We start from the raw sequence: 24077 nt of genomic DNA on the forward strand, positions 1-24077 counted from the left end.
CTTCTCTTCATTACGCTTGATTATGCAGTTCCTGCAACCCTTCATCCTATGTTTTGGCCTCCAGACCCTTTATCATCTTCCTGACTGTTCTCTGCAGTTTCTATGGTCTCAGCATCTTTTTTGTATCATGGCAACCAGAACTGGACACAGTATACCAAGTGTAGCATAAAGTGGTAAAAATTAAAATGTAATTATTATTTTTATGGACACCTCCTTGACCTGTACAAAATAAAGATGGGATTTAAATCTATTAGGCATAGAACACCCTAAAATGAACATTCTCCTTAGGGCCTTCCCAGTCTGAATTTTTGCCCACCTCCATTGTTCACATTGGAGTCCATGTCCACAAAACTTTTACTCTTGCCTAGAAGCTGGTTTTCCAGGGGGAGGGTAACAAATAAACAGGCAAATGTTTCCCAACAATGGCTGAGCAGAGAGGTAAGTGCTAAAGGACAGAAATATTCTTCACTCAGCTTCCTAATTCCAGTGATTTTAACTCTTGGGGGAGGGGTGGGGAGGGACCAACCACAAGAACTAGCCCATATTTGGATGAAAGAGAGTTATCAGGCCATCACTATGAGCCAAAGTTCTCTTCTTCTAAAAACTCCCATGGTGTTTTTAGTTATGGAATCCACAATCTGGAAGAAGACAAATATAGATAAATATAATAATAAAATAAAAAAATAAATTAAATTAAAATAATAAAAATAAAATAAAATAATTAAAAATAAATAAATAAATAAAATAATAAAATAAAATATAAAATAATAAAATAAAATAATAAAATAAAATAATAAAGTAAAATAAAATAATAAAATAAAATAATAAAAGGTTCTCTTTGAGGGTTAACATACTAGATAAATACAGTCTTCTAACATTCCTGTGTTACTTGATGCAAGATACTGAAGACAAATTTAAGAAGTGAATTTGGGGTGAAAAATATAGAGCTTCAATCCATCCAGGATGACAAATGAAACAGAAATGGAGGAAGGACTTTCATGATTAGAGATGTGGATTTTTCTCTGTGTGTCTCTTTGTGTGCTATATATTCTAGTGGTAGCATTGCCAACAATTTGTACTGACTAGGGAGTTTACCTTCAGGAAAAGGGAGACTCATAAACTACAAGAGTGACTTAGGACAGGATTTATGGGTTGGGCCTTCCTGCCTATTGGAGAACCGCCTGAGCCCCCCCCCCTCGATTTTCAGGGCAGCCGCTGGAATCCTGGACGGGGGTTCAAGGTTTATAAGTGGCTGGTCAGACCAAGAGATTCTTAATGGAAAATGGATGTCTGGGCTTTGAGAGGGGCCTGTGGGGTGGGGGAGAGAGATTCTGAAACAGACAGGGCAAGGGATCCCCATGGCTCCAGGGTGGCTTGCTCTTGTGAATCGTCTCCCAGGCATCCAGCTCAGCCCTCTTCCCAAGGGGCTCGTTGTTCGAGCAGCTCCATCTGTGCCTGGAGAGCGTGTGTGTGTGTGTGTGTGTGTGTGTGTGTGTGTGTGTGTGTGTGTGTGTGTGTGAGAGAGAGAGAGAGAGAGAGAGAGAGAGAGAGAGAGAGAGAGATGCCTGTGGAAAAGCGGGATGGCTTTAATTGCTCCCCTTTAGCTTATTTTCATTGAAGAAGGCTCTCCTTGAGCCTAATCAATAGAGCCTTGTCCATCGATCGGGCACTTTTCATTTGGCAACCTCATTTTCCTGCTCCCTTCCTGGGGGGAGGGGGAGGCCCAAAGCTACCCAGGAGGGAGGAGGAGGCGCTTGGCTAGAGGTGGGACGGGCCCCTCCTGGGCTGCTTCTAGAGAAGCCTCCAGAAACCGCTGGCGGGCGGGGGGACCTTGCTGGACCTCCCGGGCGAAGCGGGGGCGGCGTCGCTGGTCTGGATGCGCCACCTGGGAAGCACCTGCCGGCTCGCTGTCCGCGGTGCTGAAAGGCCTTGGCCGCTTGGAGAGCCCGGTCTGTGGCCCCGGAGACCTCCGGAGCTGCGCAGGAGGGGTCCAGCAGCCCAGCCCAGCCCAGCCCAGCCCAGCCGTCGCCCCCGGCCGATGAGCTCCGCTCGCCCCGTCCAGCAAGAGCCCGCCTCCCTCAGCGATGCGGCCGCCCTTCCCGGCGCTTCTCCCGCGAGGAAGCCCCGGCTAGAGAGGCCGCCGGAGGGAGGGAGAGGAGGAGGAGGAGGAGGAGGGAGGGAGGGAGGGAGGGAGCGGGGCCCGGATCGATAGCGAGAGGTCGGGATTGATCGGCCGCTAAAGCGAAATTTATTGGGGTCATGCTTTGATACGGTGCTGATCCCGCAGTTAAATGGGGGACATTCGTTTCCAATCGGAGGCGCTTATTAAACTTCCAGGGTCTCCGACGGCGCTGATTTATGGGCCAATCTCTGCCGGCGAGCCCCTCCGGAGCGGGGAGGGAGCGAGCCTGGGCGGGGGGCGGGGGGCGGGCAGGGCCTTCGAGCCGGGAAAGACCTGGTCAGCCAGCCGGGGCCTCTCCCGCCCCGACGGAGCCGAGTGCGCCTCCTCGCGAGGAAGCGGAAGCCGCAACTCGTCCCTGCGCCCCTCCGTGGGGCTCTTCCCGCCTGAGGTCGCCGCCCAGCGGTTTCCTCTTGGCAGCCCCCTCCGAGACCACCCGAAGGGCTAGTTTCCTTGGGCTCGTCTTGCAGGGTGAAGAGTATTTGATTCACACCGCCAGAGAGACGGAGCCTCTTGTCCATCCCAATAAAATCTTTGTCATATTTGGTCTTGGAACTGCCTGGATTCGGTATAGAATGCCTTCGAATGTTGGTTTATTGTTGTTAATCTTAGCTAAAGGACAGGAAGCATTGCAGGGTGATACCCTGTAACTCAGAGAAAATAATAATAATAATAATAATAATAATAATAATAATAATAATAATAATAATAATAATAATAATAATAATAATAAAACTACTACTACTACTTGAACTGTTACATTTTTACTAGTCTCAGACTGTGAATCGAATTGAAGATTAAATCTTAAATAATAATAAGATAAGGGGAAAAAAAAGATAAGGGAGATGGTACAACAAAGATAATCAGGGGTTTGGAGGCTAAACCATATGATAACGGTTGCGGGAAGTAGGTATGTCTAACGCTAACAAATAGAAGGATTTGGGTGACATGATAGCAGTCTTCCAATACCTGAGGGGCTCTTACATAGAATAGGTGGTGGACCTCTTCTCCAAAGCACCAGAGAGCAGGACAAGAAGGAATAGATGGAAGGTTATTAAAGAAAAACTCAATCTGGAAGCAAGGAGAAATTTTCTGACATTGAGAAGAATTAATAATTGGAACAGCTTATCTCCAGAAATTGTGGGTGCTCCATTACTAGAGAATTTCAAATATAGACTGGACAGCCTTTTTTTTTTTTGGTCTGGAATGGTATAGGTTCTCCTGTTCTATCAGGCAGTTGGACTAGAAAATCTCCAATGCCCTTTCCAATCCTGTTATTCTATTATTTATCCTGGGTCCTTCCCACTAAACAAACTATGTTTTCTCCAAACCCAGCCTTAGCCTCTGGGGCAACGTTTCTCAACCTTGGAAACTTAAAGATGTGTGGACTTCAAATCTCTGGAGCAAACTGGCTGGGAAATTCTGGGAGTACCAACTCAACCCATCTCCAAGTTTCCAAAATTATGGGGGGGGAAACCAACTCTGGGGAAAGGCTCCTGCCCATTCTCCCGAAGCTCCCTTTCCTTCACGGGTAATGTTCCCTCCCCATCCCCAGCTAAGTCATTGGGATGGCCCTTTGTTCTGTGGGATTCAAGACTCCAAGCTTCTGCAGCAGCCTCCCCATAAACATTTCCAGTTGGGTGCTGGGAGGGGGCGGTTCTAAAAGGAAGCCAGCAGAAACAAACTGGAAAGTAAATCCCAAACCAGCCCAGTATCCCTGCCTCAGCCCCAACAAGCAGAAGGTTCACCGGAGCTGGAGGAACAAAGGAGGACCTGATGAGATGGTGCACCTACACTCAAACCTTCCCCCACAGAACATTTGTGTGAGAGACGAAGGGGCCACTCGCTCATTGTGTCTGGGGCAGAAGAAAGTCCTTCAGAAGGACCAGGACAAAGTCGACTGACCAGAAGCCTTAAGAGTATTGGACTGTCTTGGTGGATGAGAAGAACAGCAGAAACAAATGATGCCACTGACCTCATGATGTCTCTAACTGATTTTGAAAAATCTACCAGGGCTTTTTAAAAAAATTTGTATAGCTGTATGTTGTTTTTTCTTTATTTTTAAAATAAAAATTATTTTATTTATAAGACCCTCAAAGTTGTCAAATTTTGGAATAAATAAATCATTTAATATATGCAGATACCTGTTAGAGTACCTTGTGACAGTGAGTTTCTTGGAACAGAAGTAAAACAAGATATATTCCTTGAATATAACTGGCAAGTGTTGATATGTTCCGTCTCCTGCCACATGCTTTCCAGATGAAGAATTTTGGAGCCTGTATCTGCCCTTCCGGTCATTCAAAATCTTTTAGGCTTAATGTGTCAGTCTTCCAAGCACCAAACCCAGCTGCTCCAAAATAAAGAATAGAATGGAAACATTCAGCCATCCCCTCAACCCTCTCTCACCACGTACAACCACCCCAACCCTCTTGCACTGGGTGAGCATTGAGTTTTAATTAGAAATTGTTACAATTAAACCCAACACACACGCACGTGTGCGCACACGCCTTAATTACATCTGATTTTTAATTCCGAATCCGTGTTTACACAGTAAGCGAGATGTACCTCCTGATTAGCCCCAATACTCTTTATACTGTACTAATTATGTAAATTAAACCTAATTAACTGACAAAAAACTGCAGTTAATTCAACTGTTAAAAGATATGGGATCGCAAGGAGCTTTAGTGATGTAATGAAAGGATAGGGGAGGGGAGGTACCTTCTTGTTTGCTCTGGGGGAGGCAGAGAAAGGACCACCACCATCAGTTTGATCTGCGTGAGGCCCGGTCCTGTGCTGTTAGTCAACAGGTGGGGCATCCTTGCCTTCTCCTTTGGACGAGGGCTGGCTTTTTCCAGACAAAAGTGGGAAGCTGAGAAATGGGGGTAGAGGAGCTGCAAGGATTTTTAATTATTCTTCCCTCAAAATGTGCTTCTTTGTTCCTTCTTCATCCTCTCCACATGCATATGCATTTTAGTTAGCGTCCATGCTTCTTCCTCAAAATCTCGAAGCAGCAGTGTAAATAGGATTATCTCAGCCTATAGTTTAGTACTTGGAAGAGAAAGAAACAAAAGCACAAAATCCCCCACTTCATCCTGCTTTGGAACATTTGGCCAGGGTGTGAAGGATCTGTAGAAACCACATACTGTACTGTCCCCCAAACTTTCTTTCTTTTGAATTCCTACATAAAGTGTGTGTGGAACATCAGATTAGTGTATTGGAAACGCGTGTGTGTGTGTGTGTGTGCGCACAGACCTGCACTGGCTACCTTTCCAGCTGGGAGAAATTGGGAGGGCCCAGGGAGGGGAAGTGCCAGGCTACCTTAGAGGGAGTGTCCAGTATTGCATCTTATTTTTAATGACCTTTCAGGTGAGCTTAGGGCAAAGAAAAGGGCCTTTTGGCCTTTGTTCCAGGAATCCACTCCAGCGCCTCAGCAGTCGGGAACACAGCGAGGCCGGCCGGCCGGCAGCCCTGGGGCGCTCCAGCACCCGGGACAGCGACAGCCGTCCTTCGCGGGCCGGGCTGCCTTTGGAGAAACGCTGGCGCTGACCCTCCCGGACCGGGTCAAATCTCGGGGCTCTCCTAACTCTACGGGGCCCGAGTGGGCAAGGCAGCAGGGCCTTGGGGGTGGGGGGAGGCTTGCCTTCAGCTTCCCGGATGAGGCTCTTGCCGGTTCACCAGAGCCCACATTGAGCCCCTTAGTTCTGCCTGAGGTGCAGTTTCTTTGTAGAAAACATTGTGTTGTCTTCTCAGACCTTTGTGTTGTGGTAGGATACATATCTAAACGCCTAAATAAAGCACCTTTAAGTAACGGAACAAGGAGCACTTCTCACCCTCCCATTTTTCTTAAGTCTGCTAAAATGGCTACCCCCCCCCCCCCCCCNCCACCAGACTCCGAAGGGACACGATCCCTTCAGCCGCGCCCGTTTGTCCTCCTTTAAGGGCGCGCCTGAAGCGATCAAGAGGAAGCATCGAGCATCTTCAACAACCAGACTTTGATCCTACTTAAAGTGCGAGTTTTTTGTTGCTCTCTGCACGGGATCAGAGCCAGAGCCTGGGTTTAAGAACGCTGCGCCTTCACCTGCTTCCTGGGCTGGTCCGACTCCAAACTTCGTTTCCGCCTGTCCACTCTGAGGAACAGACTTCCCTGGAAAGCGCTGGAACCACTTTTAAGCTCTTTCTCGAAAATACTCGGATTGCCTGGCGGCTGGCGGTCAACTTCCTTCCATGTCACAAACTTTTCCTCCCCCTTCGTCTTCCCCTCCCCCTCCTCCTGCGGTTGCTTTTGCAATTGACACTCTGGGCTAACAGACGGGTCTAATATCCGCAGCTCTGCAGAGGTTAAGAGGCCTGGGGCGAAAGGCGGGGAGAGGGGGAGGACGGGGAGGCTCTGACGGGTGGAGAAGTCGGATTAAATACGGCGCTTTGTAAGTATTTACAATTACATTTAATCTCTGCTTCACACGTTGTTTGTTGTTCTTTAGTACAGCAATTCAGATTACAGCAACCCACAGACCACCCAAGCCGGTGAATAACGTAGAATAAAACAATCAACGAAATAGCACTTTTTTTTTCCAAATAAAAATGCATTCCATCAAATTCACACCAAAAAGAAAACTCTCTCTCCCTCTCTTAGATTGCAAGTATATTAAAGCCAGATATAAAGCTCTCGTCCGCTACCCGCTTCTGCGTTCGGATCCTGTGCAAAGGATTCGCCTTTAAAGGGGCTTGCCTGGCTTGCCTCCCACCACAACGTTTAATGCTGTAATGACGGCTATTAAATATTTAACCACACATTTGTTTGCGGGGGGAGCGGGCAGGGAAGAGGGCCAGGTTTGTGGGGAGTTGCGGGAGCCGCTCCGCCTGCCGAAGGAAGGAGAGGCCCGGCCGTGGCTCCGGTTACCAGGGCAAAGTCTAATTAAAGGCCACGGATGGGGAGGGGCCGTCCTCTGACCGTCCGGACTTGCAACGTTTATTGGTCACAAGGTAGGATTCAATGTGTCTGCTTTAAATAATTAAAAGTCGAGGAATAATTACCAAATCACATTGTAATTATGGCGAGCGATCCGCTCCTGGAAAGGAGAGCGCGGCTCGGGAGGCCAGGCCAGGTTATACCGAGCTGCCTCGCAGGATTATTCCAGCTCACCTTTTACGAGGTGCTGGAGGGGCGAGGGAGATTTGGGGAAAGGGGCGGGCAGGGGAAATTCCTCGCATTCATAAGCAGCACCCACTCGAGGGTCCCCGGGCTAGCGGCTGTTCTCTGCCCACGATCGCCTGGGAGAATCGGTTCAACTTTCACAAAAGCAATGAAAACTCCTTTAATTGTCAAAAACCCCACACAACACACACACACGCACGCACGCACACACGCCGTTGCCCCTCGAACTGCCGTCCTCCTCCTAGCATTTAACGAATCCTGTCATCTTCACCAAAAATAAAATGATACTAATAAAATAAACAATAATAATGCTTTTTAAATCTCCCCCCTGCCCACAACCACGTCTTGTCCCCATATCTGCTTCTCAAGGACAAATTGCGCGTCCTGCTAATCAACTCCCAAGCAGCCACTTTCCCTTTCAGAACAAAGCGCCGGAATATGGAGCCCAGATGCCGGGGCGAAAGGCGAACGCTGTTGGCTGCCGAGCCGGAGCGCCCGCGCCGCAAAAGTGCTCGCCCGAGGGCGCCAGCCTGGGCCGTTATTAACTTCTGTTTGATTAGTGTAATTGCTCAAATTTGGGGCCGGACAGTATGATTAATTACAGTTTAATTAACGCGTCCATTAAGAGCACTTAATGCCAAGATGCTTTTAGAAACAGCCTGAGGAATGGAGCGCCGGGAAGGGACGAGGCGGGGGAGAGTTTTTCATTATAACGTTTCAATGTATTTATTGTAGTTGGGGGGGGGGGGATGAATATCCCTGCAACGAGTTCAACGCGAAGAAGAGGGCGGGGGCGGGACGCCCGGAGAGAGGAGGAGGAGGAGGCATGCAGTCGGATAAGAATAACATCCCAAATAGAATAATCATAACAACAACAGCAATAATGCCAACGTCTCCACTTAATGCCTCTTTTCCAGCTTGAGTTTCGGGGCCAGGTGTGTAGCGGCGCTTCATCTGCACTTCCTTCCCCGGCATATTTTTCTGGCAAGCCCGCGCTGGGCCCGGGGGGGGGGGCGAAGGGGTCCGAGCGCTCGGCCTCCGCCAGCCCCTCTAGGGGCTCCCTGGTCGAACGGAGGGCTCGGGCGCTTTCGTTGGGGGGCATCGTGGCCAAAGGAAGCAACGGGGGAACCTTTTGGGGGACCATCTTCCCAAAGGCGGCATATATCGGCCTTGGATTTCAATCAGGGGTGGCGGGTGTCTTTTAAGAACCCCCCCCCGCTTCGTTCCCAGGGCCAGGTATCCGGAGGGGAAGAGCCGGGAGGCTTCGGTCAATGAGCCGGCCGGCGCCTCCCTAGTTTGGCGGGTTCTTCGGCAGGTCCACAGGCGGCGTTTTCGGATAATTTGGTGGTTATTCATTGTTTACTTCCCCCTCCCCCGGTGAGAGATTTCCCGATTCAAGAGAAGGCTCCCCCCCCCCCCCCGCGACGGAGGGACAGGCCGGCTCTTTCCACTTGCTGGTCTAAATGTTGTGCCTGACGCTGCTTCGATTTCCCTGCCGGCTCCACGACTGAGCCAGGCCGGGAAGGGGAAACGGATTCCGCCCTTCGAGGGAAGGGTTAGGGTTTCTTCGCCCCGCTCCCCTTGCTTATTATGGGGCAGAGAGTAAGTAGACCGTTTTTAGAGCTGCACCCAAATATTGCGCCTTCCACCATCGCTTCGGACTGGCCGACACTCAGGGGTGTGGGGGGGGGGGGAAGAGTGTCTCGCCAGCAGCCTGGATCTAAGGAGCCCCCCCCCCCAGTCGTCCTGCACCTAGTCCTCAACTGAACTCCCGATCAGGCTGCCCCCTCCGTCCCTCGCGCCAGACCCCCGAGAAAGCGAAGGCGGGTCTGCGGGGCCCGGAGCTGTTCAAGGCGCGGGGCGGCGGCGATGGGGACTGCCGTCGTTTATAGAAAGGAGAAGAAGAAGGGCCGTTGCTCTGCCGCGCCTGCGACTCGCAGAAGGAAATGCGGAGCGCGCGGGGCAGAGACCACCTTCTGGGGAGACCGCCGGAGACCCCGGGGAGCCAGACTTGATTTTTCCCCTCCCCCTTTCTTGTTGGGCTCCCCCTTTCATTCCCCCTCCCCATATTTTTATTTGCCACACTACCGAGACGGAAACATTTTCGTGCCGGGTTGTGGAAGAGGACTTTGGAGGGGTGGAACTCAGGCGCCCCTCTGCCCACCGACTTCCCCGAGCCCTCCCTTCCCGGAGCCTCTTGCCCTTTAAGGAAGGCCCCGACCTGTGTGGCGCGGGGGGGGGTGTGCAGAGGAAGCCTCGCGCGTTCGATCCCGGGCAGGGGTCCTTCAGGGGGCCCGGCTAAGGAAAAGGAAAGGTGGGCGGCCAGCGGGAACTCTTACCTTCTCGCTGCCGGCGGCTCCTTGCTGCGAGCTTCCTCCTCCTCCTCCTCCTCCTCCCCCCCCCCGTGCTGCCCCTCCTCCCGCCAGCAATCTGTCTTTTCTTAAGGAAGCCCATCTGCCTTTGGATTGACTGCCCACCGGATGATTGACAGGCGTCCCGGCGGCGTTTCGCGCAACGGTGCTAAGTGGGTGTTGCCCGCCCGCCTGGCGCAGAGTTGCGCTGCCGGCGGAGGAGAGGGAGCAGCGGCTCCAACGAAGACTGGGACCCGCCCGCCTCCGCCGCCGCCTCCTCCCCCCGCCTCCCTGCCTTTCTCCCCCCTCCTCCTTTTTTCCTTTTTTTAAAGCCGAGCCATGCGGTCAGCCGCCCGCCCGCCTCGCCAAAGCCGCGGACGGAGGCGACGGGCGGGAGACCGCCAGGAAGAAGCTCCATGAAAGTCGCCGCCGCCGCGGCCGGGACCTTCGTCGTCGCGCCTCTGCAGGGGCCGCCCGTGGATCTGGCCGAGTGAGAAGCCCCCGCCGCCCCCGCCGGTAAGCCAGGGCCCCGGGCAGGCGCAGCTGGGGGGTCCCCTCCCTCCTCGCCCCTGCCGCGACCCCCGCTCTGCGCTGGGGGGCTTTCGGGAGATCCGGGCACCGCGGCGAAGAGACAGGCTGCCCTTGGCGGCGGCGGCGGCGGCGGCTCTCCGGGCTAAGGGAGGGTTTTCCCGCCGCCTCCCCCCCCCCTTTCTCAGGGGGCCTCGCATAGCTGGACCGCGCTCAGTTCAATGTGGTTCCGTTGCTCCCGCCTCGGGGTGGACAGGCGCTCGCTCTCTCCCTCCCTCCCTCTCTCTCTGCTGTCTGCAGGGGGGTCCCAGAGGCAGCGGCTGCGCGGCGTCCCTTTCTCGAAGGGGCCTCGGAGGGTCTCGGGGATAAAGCCCCTGCCCAGAATGCCCCCCGGGCAGAGACCCGGCTAGCAGCACCAGGGCCCCCGCCCCGTGTGGGCGCGCGCCTCCCTCCTTCGGGGCGGAGGTCCTGGGGAGAAGCGGCCCGTCCTTCCTTCCGCCCGGGCGCCTCGGCGGCGAGGTTGGGGCGAGAGGTCGGGAGGGGGACGGCGGGGATTGGACGGCGCTTCTCGGCTTCTGCCGAAGGGAAGGAAACGAAGTTTGCGTCCCCGCTCGAGAGAGGCGGGGAGGCTCGGCCGATTTGCTCTAATTCCCCGAGAGCCGCCTTTAATCCCGGCCTCTCGGTTTTCTTTGCCGCCGGAGGAGGCCCTCGGGGCGCTTAGCGGGGCTTTGGCGTCTCCCGGGCAAGTATTAGAGGAGCGGCGGGGCCGGATTAGCCGCGGCGGCTGACCCGCCTCTCGACCGAGCCCTTCATCCCCTTCAGAGATGAGAAACTTCGGAAGGAAAAAGAGGGCAGCTTCCTCCGTCGCCCGGTGACCGGGGAGCTGCCGGCCGATTTCTAGCCTGGGCCGGCTGGGCTCGGCCGCGGGGCGACCCCCGAGCAGGAGGGACCCGGCACTGGGGCTAAAGGCGTCGCCGCGCTAAGGCAGGATTCCTGCTCCGGCCGGGGAGCGGCTCCTTCAGCCCTTCGGCCCCAGCGGGTCTGCCGAGAAGGGCGCGAGAGACCCTCTGGCCGACAAGAGGCCGGACAGCCCCTCGCAGGTGTAAATCCTCCCCGAGCCTCCCGCCGGGAAGCCTCCGCTTTCTCCCTCCCCCTCCTCCCCCCCGCCGCGCCAACAATGACCAGGATCCCGTCCTGTGTAATTGCAATTCGTGGCTTATAATATCTTGATTTTTAATCCGTCTTTTAAAAGGGGGGCAAGAAAGCGGGAAGGAACAAACGCTGCGAGGAGAGCTCCTTCGGGAGCGGGCTCAGCCCTCCGCTTCCCCAGGCTGTTGGGCTCTCAAGCGGCCTCCGAAAGGAACCGGGCCTCGGGCCTCCGTTCAGGCGGGCGCAGGCGTTCCCCCGCCTCCGCCTGTTCTTCTCCGCCCGGAGAGCTTCCGAGGGAGACCCCCGGGGAGGGGGCGGCCTGGGCTGCGGCAGAGGCCCTCCCGCTGAACGTCGGCGGCAGGCCGGCCCCCGCCCCGGCCCAGGGTGGCGGCGGCGGCGGCGGCGGCGGCTCAGCTTCAGTCCGGCCGTCCCCGGGCCCGGCCGTCCAGCTGGCCGGAGCCTCGCTCAGCGCCTCTCCCGCTTCCTCCTCCTTTGCAGGGGTCCGGCCGCCCGCGGCAGAGATGGAGCCGCTGGCCGCCGCCAGTCAGCTGGGAGCGGGGCGCGAATCTGGCTCCTCCTCCTCCTCCTCGTCCTCAGCTTCGTCCTCTTCCTCGTCCTCCCCTCACTCCAAGCAGGAGCTGCAGCCCTACGCCGGCCCCGGCCCTCTGAAGCCCAACCAGGTCGGGGAGACCTCGCTCTACGGCGTCCCCATCGTCTCGCTGGTCATCGACGGGCAGGAGCGCCTCTGCCTGGCGCAGATCTCCAACACGCTGCTCAAGAACTACAGCTACAATGAGATCCACAACCGTCGGGTGGCGCTGGGCATCACCTGCGTGCAGTGCACGCCGGTGCAGCTGGAGATCCTGCGCCGGGCCGGCGCCATGCCCATCTCCTCGCGCCGCTGCGGCATGATCACCAAGCGCGAGGCCGAGCGGCTCTGCAAGTCCTTCCTGGGCGAGCACAAGCCGCCCAAGCTGCCCGAGAACTTCGCCTTCGACGTGGTGCACGAGTGCGCGTGGGGCTCCCGCGGCAGCTTCATCCCCGCGCGCTACAACAGCTCGCGCGCCAAGTGCATCAAGTGCAGCTACTGCAGCATGTACTTCTCGCCCAACAAGTTCATCTTCCACTCGCACCGCACGCCCGACGCCAAGTACACGCAGCCCGACGCCGCCAACTTCAACTCCTGGCGCCGCCACCTCAAGCTCAGCGACAAGGGCGCCGCCGACGACCTCAGCCACGCCTGGGAGGACGTCAAGGCCATGTTCAACGGCGGCACCCGCAAGCGGACCTTCTCCCTGCAGGGCGGCGGGGGCGGCTCCTCGGCGGCCAAGAGCGCGCTGCACCCGCCGCCGCCCGCCCCGCCTGACCTGGCCCCGGCGCACAAGAGCCTGCGCTGCAGCGGCGGGGCCGACGAGGCCCCCGGGACGGAGCGCGGAGGACTGGGCTTGCCCCCCGGGGCGCACGGCCCGGCCGCGGCCGCCGTACGAAGCTACCCGGTCATCCCGGTGCCCAGCAAAGGCTTCGGGATGCTGCAGAAGCTGCCCCCGCCGCTCTTCCCGCCGCCCTACGGCTTCCCCGCCGCCGCCTTCGGCTTGTGCCCCAAGAAGCAGGAGGACCCCCTGGGCGGCGGCGGCGGCGATCCCAGCAAGGCGGGCGCCCTGACGCAGGGCCTGTTCTGGGGGCCGCCGCNGCCGCCGCGGCCGCCGCGGCCGCGGCCGCGGAACCGCTGGGACTGCGCGGCCACGTGGACCTGGAGGGCTCGGAGCCGTCTGGCAGCGAGCGGAGCAGCGCCACCCCGCAGGAGGGCTGCGGCGGCACCGGCGAGGGCGAGCGCTGCCCCAGCGCCCTCTCCAGAGCCACGGCGGCCCTCGGGGAGGAGGAGCGCTCCGGCGACGAGGCCCTGCTGGCGCCCCTGCCGCTCCCCAGGAAGGGCAGCTACCTCTCGGCCTTCCGCCCGGTGGTGAAGGACGCCGAGAGCATCGCCAAGCTCTACGGGACCAGGGAGGTCTACGCCGGCCCGCGGGGCTGCCCGGGCTACCTCTCCCCGGACTTCCTCAGCGAGGGCAGCTCCAGCTACCGCTCCCTCTCGCCCGGGAACGAGACGGCGGGCGAGCCGGACGTGGACGTGGAGACGAACCGCTTTGCGGAGGACGACGACGAGGACGAGGAGGAGGACGAGGCGCCCGGGGGAGACGCGCCGCCGCCGCCGCCGCCGCTCTTGCCCGAGGCGGACGCGTCTCTTGCAGCAGCCCCGGGAGGAGGCCTGGCCACGGCGGAGAAGGCGGCGGAACCGGAGGAGAGTCCCTCGGAGAGGACCAGCAGCCGGGCTGGCTACGAGGTACGTGGGGCCGCGGGAGGGGAAGGGTCAGGCGAGGGAGCGGGCCGGACTACCGGGCTACAGGCGGATCGGCATCCGCTGAAACGGGGCGCTTTGAAAGGGGAGTCGTGGAGGCTCTGCGAAGGGCGCTTGGAGGAGGGGAGAAAGCCTCAAAGCGGTAAAAGGAGGGCGGTAATACCCGGACGGAGGCCGTGGGAAGGGGCCGGCGGAGGCCTGGCCGTGCCAGACACGTTTCACTGTCCCGCCTGAGGGCGCTTATTTTAGGGGAGAAAGGGGCTTCTCCTTTGGCTGGGTTGAGACACCAGGCCGAAATCACACGGGGCAGCCCTCTCTTCAAGCCCACTATATCTGCAGATCCAGAATAGATTGTATGTGTGTTCTTGTCTGTGTGTATCAGTGTTGACTTCTGGCACCGCTTGGACAAGTCCCTGCAGTTTTGTTAGCTATTTTTTTAGATAATTATTTGCCATTATCTCCTTCGTGGGGCTGAGAGAGAGTGACTGGCCCATGGTCACCCAGACCCAGGCAGGACTCCTGGTTTGTAGCCTGGTGCCTTAACCAACACACCAGACTGGTTTCCTACCAGGGGTTTGAAGCAAATTCTCCAGCAGCCGAATGAGAAACCACCCCAGGCCCCGCCGAATTGGTGACCACCTTCTACCTTTCCATGGCAGAGCGGCGTTTCAGCACCACGAACAGCGCCCGCCCAATCTGGTCTCGGGAATGTGGGGTGGGGGGCAGGGAAAGAGGGCCGTCGGGAGCTCGCCCGGGGGAGACCTCGCAGCCAACCTGCTCCCCCCCCCCCACAGCCGCTGTTTAAAATGCAGCTGCTTTTAATCGCCTTGCTCTGAAAAAGCGAGGCAAAGCAATGGAGGTGAATTTGTCTGGCAAATATGAGGGAGGGGGCGGGGGTCTGCTGGGGACCGGTTCCAAAGCCTACGAGAGAGTTAGGCGAGGAGTAGCCGAAGGGGGAGAATAAGCAGAGGCGCCTAAGTAGGCTCAGGAGGGGAGGGCGAGAGCAGCCCCCGACCCGTTGGGTTTTTTTTTTCCAGCTCAGACAAACAAATCGGGGCGTTAAAAAGGCCCTGGACACTCTCACTTTGGGGCCTTCATCCAGGATGGGGATGTGGGTGTATGAAAGTTCTCCCCCTAGCTGAACGGGGGCTCTTTCTCTTAGCTCCGTTCTGGCCATCTTCGGATGGTTGGGACCCAAAGCGTAGCTATCCCAGCCTCTGTCCAGAAGCCGACCAGCTTCGAAAATTGCTATGTCCGTGGAATTTCCCGCTGTTCGCCTTTGAACACGGGAAGTTTGGAGTCAGATCTGTAGAACTAAGAGGAAGAGAGTCTAAACCCGGATCTTACCTTGGAGCGGATCGAAATACGATTGCTGGGGTCGGTAGTGGTGGGCCCGGCCCGGTGTGTGTGTGTGTGTGGACTTTTAATGCTAAAGGTGCCCTCTTCAGTGGAGACTTCTTTTGAGCTGGGGAAAGATCCTTTTTTTCTGGAGCACCAACAGTATAATTAGGACGGGCATTTCCTGGGCTAACCCCCCCTTCCTTAAGAAGGACAATAAATTGAAGGTCGGTGGGTTTTTCTTTCCACTGAATTACGGAAAATGGCTCCGAGGCACAGCGGAAGAGCGAGTGATCTCCAATTTGGCCTCTCTTTGAGCAGTGGAGTATGAATTCGTTTTATTGTGTTCCTGGACTCTCGGCCACGGTGGGATTTCCTGCGCCAGAGTCCTGGGAAGCAGAGCTAAATTCTGACGGTCAGTCAGTCGCGCATCCAGCCAAACTCTGCCTGTCTTTTCCTTTGCAGGCCTATCCTCCGGGGAGAGACCACTGTCCGCAAGCGCTCAAAGCCGTTGTCTCCCTGGGCCCACCCAGCACTCCCTATCCCTGCGCCCCAGAGAAAAACGGTACGAATAAGCCGCAAGAACGATACCTCGGTGCGGGGCTGGAGAGGACAAACGGGGTGGCTGAGGGAAGCCCCCGGCCCTAAGTCCGGACGCCAGACCTCTTCCAAGGGCCCCTTCGCCTCAACGGGCTTCCCGCTAGAGTCGGCCTCCTCCGGAAGCGAGGGTCTTTCGGGCCCAGGGCCCCCGCCACGGCCGATGAGATTGTCTTGATTCTGGGCCTTCTTTCCTTTGCCGTCATTCTGAGGGAAGGGAGCGCCCCCCCCCCGTTACTAGCCTTGCGGGGCCCGGACCTCGCCCCTGATTCCCCAGCCGCCCGCACCTGTCCGGGCCAGGCTTGCGGCGGGCCTGGCGTGGCTCCTGGGGAGGCGGGCGAGGCGGGCCAGGGACGTTAAGGGCTCCTGGAACGGCGGCGAGCTCCTTCCTAAGGACTCGGCCGAGATGCTGTGGCCGAGGCGGGCTCCGGGCGAGCTCTCGGTCCTGAAACCGCTTCCTTGGTTCGAAGACCCCGAAGACGATCCCTCGGCCGCAGAGGAGCCGGAGGGCAGGAAAGCCTCGCCGAGGCAAAGAAGCGCCTCGCAGCCCAGCCCGACTCAGGCCGAGCGAGGTAAGGGGCTCGGGCCCTGGGCGGCCTTTACAGAATGCCAGACTGACACCGAGGGGGCGGGCAGAGACGCCGAAGGGGGTAGCCGAGGCGGGACTGGCGGGCCAGGCCAACAACCTTTGCCAGGGATTGGGGCAAAGGCGCCGCGGGTTGCAGCCAGGAAACGGCGCTGATTGACAATGGAAAACGCGGTTCAGCTAAGCGCAGACGAGCGGGCCCTGCCGAGACCCCGAAGCAGCCCCCCCCCCCAAGCGGCTGCGGAACCTTCCCTGCAGCCCGACACCCGTGTTCCGGCCAGGGGGAGGGGAGGACCTCTGCTTAAGGGCGCGTAACAGCGTGCGTGGAAAAGAGGGCGGAGGCGGGACGGGGGGGGGCTCCCGAGGTTATTAAAGGACTGCCAGTTCCATTGACCACGCTGTCGGGGAATGATGGGAGATGTAGTATCTATCTTAGTATCGGAATCGTCCTATTGACCGTTTAAATTCCCTGGCTCGAAGCGCTGCTCGCCCGCGGATCCCTCCCCCCCCCCGGGGCTTTAACGGCAACCAGGGCCCCGCGTTTGGCGTGTCGGTGGCCGAGGGACGGGCCGAGGCAGGGAGAGAACTGCAGGGATTCGTCCTGTAGAGGCTCAACCCTTTGGCGCCGTCCTCCACCCTCCATTTCGATTCGGCGGGGGCGGGGGGGGCTCTGCTGAGTCAAATCGGGTGACCGAAAGGGGCTCTCGGGGACGGCCCGGCCTGGCGCCCCCCTCGCTGCTTTACCCTTCCGGCGGCCCAGCTTCGTGCCCGCACCGGGACATGTTGAGGGCGGCAGCGGCCTTGGCGCCATTTACCTCCCACCTTCCGACGGCCCAAGTCGGGTTTTCTCCGCAGCAGCAACAGCAGCAACAGCAGCCTTCCTCGACGGAAGCCGGTGTGTCTGCTCTGGCCAGGGGCGGCGGGGGGGGGCGGTCTTGGTCGGCCGCCTTTGCTGCCGCCGGGCCCTTCAGGGCCTTCCCTGATGGAGCAAGTCCCGCTCTTCCCCGGGAGCTTTGCGTCCTGGACAGTACAGACGTCCTGGATGCGCGCTGAGCCATCCCCACGCGCGGTTCTCCGAAGGGGTCTCCTCGGTAGCGCTCTGGCCGGGTTGCCCTCCGCCCGCGCCTCCTCCCGTCGGTTGGCGCCAGAAGGGAAAGCCGAGGTCCCGCAGCAGATTTCGAAAGACTGGCGGGAGGGCGGGGCGGGCAGGGAGCTGAAATAGGATAAGGGGCGATTTGTTCTGACAGGTGTCACTGAATCTGCGGCTCCTGAGGATCGTTCTAGAATCCAGAATAGTTTCCTCGTTTATCCTGCTTCCTCGTGTCAAATGGCAAAGTTATTTAAAGCCCTACAAACTAAAAAACACACACACATGCACGCACACACACACACAAGAGAAAGAATAAAATTCCTTTAATAAGATCCAGCAAAATGAAAGATTCGAATTTAGTACCTATTAGCGTAAACAAGCAAAGTCGAGGAAGAGTAAGCAGAATAAATGAAAGGCAGAATTCGGTTCTCCAGGAGTCCCGAGGCTGTTGGAGGGGGGGGGGGGAGAGGCCTAGGCTAATGACAGCCTATCCACACGTGAATGGACCCATGCTAGCGTTCACGTGAAACTACCGCCTTCCTACAAGGATTCCCCATTCTGAACCCTGGGAGGCAAAGGAAGCCGGTCAAAAGCGCCCTGGGACCTCCTCGCCCTGCGGCCTCCTCCCTCGGGGGGGGGGCTCCTGTCCCGGCTAAAGCGGGGGGGGGGGAGCGGAAAAGGGACCCCGGGCGGGACCGAATTTCGGGATTTCTCTCCTTTCTTCTAGGTGAGGAAGTGACCCTCCTCGACGTCACTGGGACTCAGCTGGGGGAGAAGGACCTGGGCGCTCTGGCAAGAGGTAGGGGATTCGGGATTCGGGATGAAGGCGGCCCTCGGGCTGCACCTTCCGAATCAGAGGGCGGAGAGGGAAACGTTTCCAAAGGATTCGGCGCAGTTCCGCTTTTCTATGCGGTCTGAAGCTTTGGTTAAGGCCGCTTCTGTCCCTGCCCTGCACACGCATTGAGCGAGGAACCGGCAGGACTTTTATTTGTCCGCCTAAACGGCAGACCTAATCCAGGTCTCTACTCCGCATCTCAGTTTGGTCGCTTTCTGTTGGCTTCTGTTGGCTCTTGGCTTCTGGCCTCAAAAAGCTAAGTAGGCTCAGGCTTTGGATGGAAGACCACCAGGAGATCTGTGAAATTTAAGATCTCAACGAAACGCCCCACAAGAAGACTTCCATAAAGTCATCAGAAGCCAGGCTGAAGTCAAGAGAGTTTACTTTTATCTTGGCATTTCCACTGCTCTGGGGCTTGGCAATCTAAGGATGGAGGCCAGCTCTGAGAAAAGGAGGTAGGGAAAGGGCTGTGTGTGTGTTTGGCAAGTCTCAGAGCAGGACACAAAGGGTTTTCTGCCCGGACTGGACTGCAAGGGGGATTTGCAGGGGTTCTCAGGAGGCACTTTGGGATGGTTCGCCCCATCGGCTGTTACAACTCCAGAGCGGTTGGGAAGTTGGCAATTCAGGCATTATGGAAATGCTCTCTTTGGAGCCTACATGGGGGAGGGGCTATCCATGCTATAATAATGTCTGGAGGAGGCAGCCTTTGGAGCCCTGGGTTAGGGTTGTCCTACCAGGTGCAGCTGAATGCCAGACCTGTTCAGTTACTTCTTCCTGGAACACAGTTCAGGTTTAAAAGGAATCCCCCACAAAGCCTAGGAAGATCTAGCTATACTGTGCAGAGGTCATCATAAGCAAAAGTCCCTCTCCAACACAGCTGGGCGCCTGGTAGATTCAACCATTTGGAAGGGAGCTGACACTGCTCTTTTTTTGGGGGGGGGATATCCCCTCTTTAATTACAACCTAGTCTACAGCTCTAGCATTTACAGGTGGTCTCCCATCCTTGCCTAAATCCTTCTCCCCCTGGCTCGGCTTTTCGAGATCAGCTGAGGTCAACTGCCTTGCCTGTGGGTGGGCGTGTTGCGCCTGTGTATGTGCAAATAAACAGATGTCCATATGCATCACTATAGGCAAGTGAAAATTACATTTTCCCTTTAATTGGAGATGAGGCATTTACTGCCTCCCCCATGGAAAGAGGCCTCTATTTCAGGGATCCCTTAGCAGACCTCCTTAATCCTGCCCCCCCCCCAACTGCCATTACTCCTCCTTTCCCCCCCTCCGCCAACAGACGAACTGCAGAGACTCCTCCTGGAGCAGATGGACCTCAGGAAGAAATTGGAACGGGAATTCCAAAGTCTCAAAGGTACCTTCCGCCTCCCCCTCTCGCGGTCCGTCCAGAAGACGCCCCCCCCCCCCGCTTTAGGCTTTTCCCGACTGGTTCCTCGCCCCTGCGCTGGGTGGCGCCGATGCCGGCTGCCGGGTTGCGCGGGGGCGGCAGGGAAGGAAGCCCCGGAGGCGGGAAAGGCTGCGCTTCCTTGCCCTCCGCCTGTTCCCTGGGCGAAGACTCGGCCAAGGAAGAGCGGGGAGCAAGAGGAAACTCGACCCCCCCCCCCATGGAGGCGGAGGGTCTCTCGCCCACCTGGATGACTGAGGGCCGGGGCAGTCTAGCCTTGGTTTAGCCCCGGACTAAGCGAACCTGGTTAGTTTGGTTAGACTGTGCCGATGAACGGGACTCGCAGCGGGCGGCGGAGGGGCTGCCCGCGGCCTCCTTCCAACAGCCCCTCCTCGCTGCCCGCAGACAACTTCCAGGACCAGATGAAGCGGGAGCTGGCCTACCGGGAGGAGATGGTGCAGCAGCTGCAGATCGTGCGCGGTGAGCAAGGGCTGCGGGCTTCGAGTCAGCCCGGCGGGGCGAGGGGGGCTGGGGCGGGGGGCGCCCCGAGAGGCCGCTCCTTTGTCGGCCCCGCCCGAGCTGCTCCTGTCCTCCGCAGACACCCTGTGCAACGAGCTCGACCAGGAACGGAAGGCCCGCTACGCCATTCAGCAGAAGCTCAAAGGTGGGTGGCAGCCTCTGCGCCAGAGCGCCCGAGGGCAGCGCCGTCGGTGGTCGGACGCGAGGAAGCTGGCAGGGATGGTTCCCGGCCCTCCCGGCCCTGCGAACTGGCCGAACGGAGAGCTGAGACATCCGCGCCCTCTGGCAGAACCAGCCGGCCCTGAGCGGGAGTCAGGCTGGCCGCCTCTGGCCTCTAGCCCGTCGCGCCTGCTGGCCCCTTAACGCGCCCGCTGAAGCACCAGCCCCGGCGGTCTAGCTGGGTAACGGAGCCTCAACTGCAGGAGCAGCGAGGACCCTCCGACTCTTCTCCTTTATTGACCCGCTTAAGCCTCTTGCGCAGAAACAGCTGTAAGATTTCGGGAGCCCTTTCAGCGCCCCAGGAGGAGACCAGTTACCAAATCTCTCTCTCTCCCCCCCCCGCAGAAAAGTTGTCAAATCCGATGCCGGGGGGAGGGGTGAAAGTCCGACTGGATCCCATTCGCTTTGGGGCCCACACTGGATTTGCCCCTTGGCCCGAGAGGTGAAGCCAGCGCTTCTGGTTCCTTTACCTGGCCTCCGGCTGAGTTTTCTCCCCTTGGAATCCACCCGGGCAAAAGGGAACCGGCCTTGCCGCCTTTTGTACACCTCCCGCCGCCCCCTTTGTTTGGACGGGCGCCGCTCAGGGATTGCCTTCTAGGAGAAGGTCTGGCCCAGCTCTGGACAGGAGACCCGTCCCATGACGGGGAAAATTACGCCCGGCTCAGGAGTTGCGGGGTGTCTGCAGGATACGGCCAATACGATCGTCTTGGCTTTTTTGGCCATAGCCTCGAGACACCCCCCCTCCCGCATCTGGCTGGTCTGGAGCAGAGCTCGTCAGTCCCTGGACGGGCCGCCCCCGGCCTTCCCGGGGAAGAGAACTCGTTTTCGCGGTACTGCCAGCCTTCGGCCTCGGTTGGAGGGGGGGCTGGCCTGGGGAGCGCCTCTTCCGGGGAAGGGAGGGGGAGGCGGGCAGGGTCCTTTGCTGGGCCGGGAGTGACGGAGCCTCTTCTCTCGCTTCCCTCGCAGAGGCCCACGACGCGCTGCACCACTTTTCCTGCAAGATGCTGACTCCCCGCCACTGCGCTGGCAACTGCTCCTTCAAGCCCCCCTTGTTGCCCCAGTGAGGACCTCCAGCCCCCCCCCGAGATCCCCTGGACGGGGAGGGGCGCCAGCGAGGCTCGAGGAACGTCCGAATCCAGCAGAGACTCGTGTAAATAGAGCCCGGAAGAGCGCCCTCGGAGTGACTGCTTCCCGGTCGTGTAAATAGAAGTGGCGCCGGACTGGATCGGGACCTTGAAGGCGAACGAGACTGCCGAAGGGCCGGGCCGGGCCGAGGGGCAGATCCAGCCGGCGCTCAGGGCCCGGCGGGTCTCTCCCCCCCCCCTCCGCTGCGCCCTCGTCGCTCCCGCCCCGGCTCGGAGCTGGGGGTCGGGGGGGGTCTCGCTCCGGGCTCCTCTCCGAGGGGCGACGTGCAGCGGCTACCGGCGCAGCTGCGGGTCCCCTCCTTCCTTCCTCCCTCCCTCGCGCTCCAGCCTCGGCCGCCTTCTTTTAATCGACTCCTTTCGGGCTCCGTTGGCGGCGCCCGGTCCCCCCCCCCGTAAACGGTTGATGCAGCACAGCACTTTAAAGGCGGGGCGGCCCCGGACCCCAGCCGGCCTCGGGCGGCTCCCGAAGGGACCCCGCGGGCTCAGCCCAGGCCTCGGAGCGGGGGGCTCACCCCGAGAAACCCCCAGCCTGCTGTCAGGTGGCTCCTGGACCCTCCCCGGTTCCGTTTCCTTTGAATAAAAAACGACTTTGAAAGAAGCCCCGCCTGGGAGCCAGTCGCCTCGGCGCGCCCGGGAGCCGCCGCTCGTTGAGCCGCGCGGACACCCCGCCCCCCCCCGGTGGCCCCGGACCGGCCTTTCGCCGCAGGCCGAGAGCAGCCCTCCCGCGGGGGACGAAACCGGCCCGGCGGCGGCGAAGGCAGCCTCAGCGCAAGCCTGGGGGACCCGCCAGGCACTCGCCCCCCCCCGAGCCAAGGCAGACCCCCCCCCGCCTCTCCAGGTCGGGACCTCCGCTCGAGACCTCGCCCGCTTCTCTCCGCCGCTGACGCCCCCGCTAGACCCAAAGGAGCGGCGCCCCGGAGGCTCTGCCTGGCCCAGGGACCGTCCCGGAGTAGCGCTACCCTGGCCCCGCTCTCCTCTGGAGGCTGCCGGGCCGGTTCAGAGGCTCCCGCTTACAGGCTGCGGCTTGAGGGCTCCCCAAAGGCGGGGTGGGGGTGGTGGTGTTGCCCCGAGACCTTCTGGGCCTCTTCCTCCGCCCTTTAGGCGGTTCAGCCCACTCGCGCCGTTCCCGAGGTCTCCTTCGAGGTCCAGGACTCCAACGGGCGCTTCTCTTTCTGGACCTCTGCATTTTCTAGGGCTGGGGAAGGGGTTTGGGGTGGGCTACACCGATGGTGTGGCCTATGGGAGTCCCCCCTCAAGGGATGGATGTTGGGTAAGGTGATGGTGGGGTGATGGAGAGCACCAGAGGGATGGCAGCTGCAGCTGTGGCACCTGGAGAAACAGCTGGCTGGCGAGAATAACCTGTTTCCTCTGCCCTTTCTTCAAAAAAACGTCACACAGAAAAGCCACTCTCCCCTAGACAGACAGACAGACAGACAGACAGACAGACAGACAGACAGACAGACAGACGGGGTGGGGCTGCTGAGAGGTGGGAGGGCGAGATGCCCCAAAGTCTTTGCGGACTGTATTCAGGTCCTGCCCCTTCTGCAGGGGCAACAAGGGAAAGGGCAGGAAAGCCAGACCATCCGAGTGGGTGGGTGGGAGGAGAGCAGACCTCATCAAGTGGAACCCTGATTTTGGAACCAAAGGCAGATTTGTATTTTAAAGTCAGATTGTTCGCCCTGAGACTTTGGGAAAGACGTGGCCGTGTGATTCTGAAAGAGAAAGGAAGAGTGTGCAAAGAACATGTCTGTGCAGTCAAACACGACTCAGTCTTCCATGTTGATCAGGTGACCCTTTGATTATTTTGAGTTGTGCGTTTTTAGATCAGAAAGCGTGCAGAAAGAGCTTTCTTACTCGCAACTTAGGAATTATCTTCCTATCAGCATTTAGGAACGGATGCTCTGAAAACAACCTTCCCCAGCTCAGAGGTCCTCTGAGTGGGCCTGGATTGAATAGTGAACTTGAACCAATGCCTCAGGTGGTGTAATCACTGCTAGAATGGACTCCTAAACTCACATACCATGGGATGCTATCGTCCGGTAGGTAGTCCTCAGGTTATGGCTACTTGTTCAGTGACTGTTCAAAGTTACAATGGTACTGAACAAAGGGGATTTGTAACCAGCCCCCTTGCGCTCAGGTAATTGTGATTGCAGCACACTGCAGTAAGTCACAGGGGTGTGATTTTTAATGCTCCCCGCTGACTTTCTACAAGCAAAGCCAGTGGCGAAGGTGGCCGAAGGTGGCTCTCGCTGCTCCTTTGCCTTCCTGTGCTCCACAGCACAGTCTCACAGCACCCACCCACGGCCCCCATGCACTGTCCCTACTCTGGAGCACTTGCCTGCGGCAACCTCCACCCCCTACAGCCTCTGCCTGCCCTCCAGAGTGCCCACCTGAACCTCTGCCTGGATACCCACTGGCTGCTTGCCTGGGACTCTTCCTCCTCAATGATCTGCCTGATCCTCGGGTTAGGATGGCAACCAGGACTGCCAGAATTGCCTTCACTAAGCAAAGCAGTCATGTGACATCATGATTTATGACTGCATCACCAAGTGACAGAAATTCCAGCCCCAATTGCTGTTTACCCTGAAGACTCCCCATATCTTTGATGTATCTTTGGGTCCTTTTCTGACCCACACAGGA

General features: G+C 58.3%; 1 protein-coding gene across 1 annotated transcript; it reads left to right on the forward strand.

Annotated features, from left to right (window-relative positions):
* The first annotated feature begins 10101 nt into the window (after window positions 1-10101).
* SKOR1 (SKI family transcriptional corepressor 1) lies at window positions 10102-21356 on the forward strand. The gene is made up of 10 exons (XM_029283317.1): window positions 10102-10175; window positions 11544-13011; window positions 13119-13700; window positions 15519-15618; window positions 16121-16222; window positions 18054-18125; window positions 19450-19524; window positions 19960-20034; window positions 20153-20218; window positions 21259-21356. Exons 1-10 carry the CDS (start codon window positions 10102-10104, stop codon window positions 21354-21356), a joined length of 2712 nt encoding a protein of 903 aa, XP_029139150.1.
* The last annotated feature ends 2721 nt before the right edge of the window (window positions 21357-24077 follow it).

Source organism: Protobothrops mucrosquamatus, unplaced genomic scaffold (assembly GCF_001527695.2).
Source record: "Protobothrops mucrosquamatus isolate PMUCROS unplaced genomic scaffold, P.Mucros_1.0 scaffold56, whole genome shotgun sequence".
Lineage (NCBI taxonomy): Eukaryota > Metazoa > Chordata > Lepidosauria > Squamata > Viperidae > Protobothrops > Protobothrops mucrosquamatus.

Excerpts from the sequence above, each read along its gene's own strand:
- SKOR1 (XM_029283317.1), top strand. The coding sequence starts at position 10,102 with ATGAAAGTCGCCGCCGCCGCGGCCGGGACCTTCGTCGTCGCGCCTCTG. Across the intron at positions 18,126-19,449 it reads CCTGGGCGCTCTGGCAAGAG|ACGAACTGCAGAGACTCCTC; the intron begins GTAGGGGATTCG and ends CTCCGCCAACAG. Across the intron at positions 20,035-20,152 it reads GCAGCTGCAGATCGTGCGCG|ACACCCTGTGCAACGAGCTC; the intron begins GTGAGCAAGGGC and ends TGTCCTCCGCAG.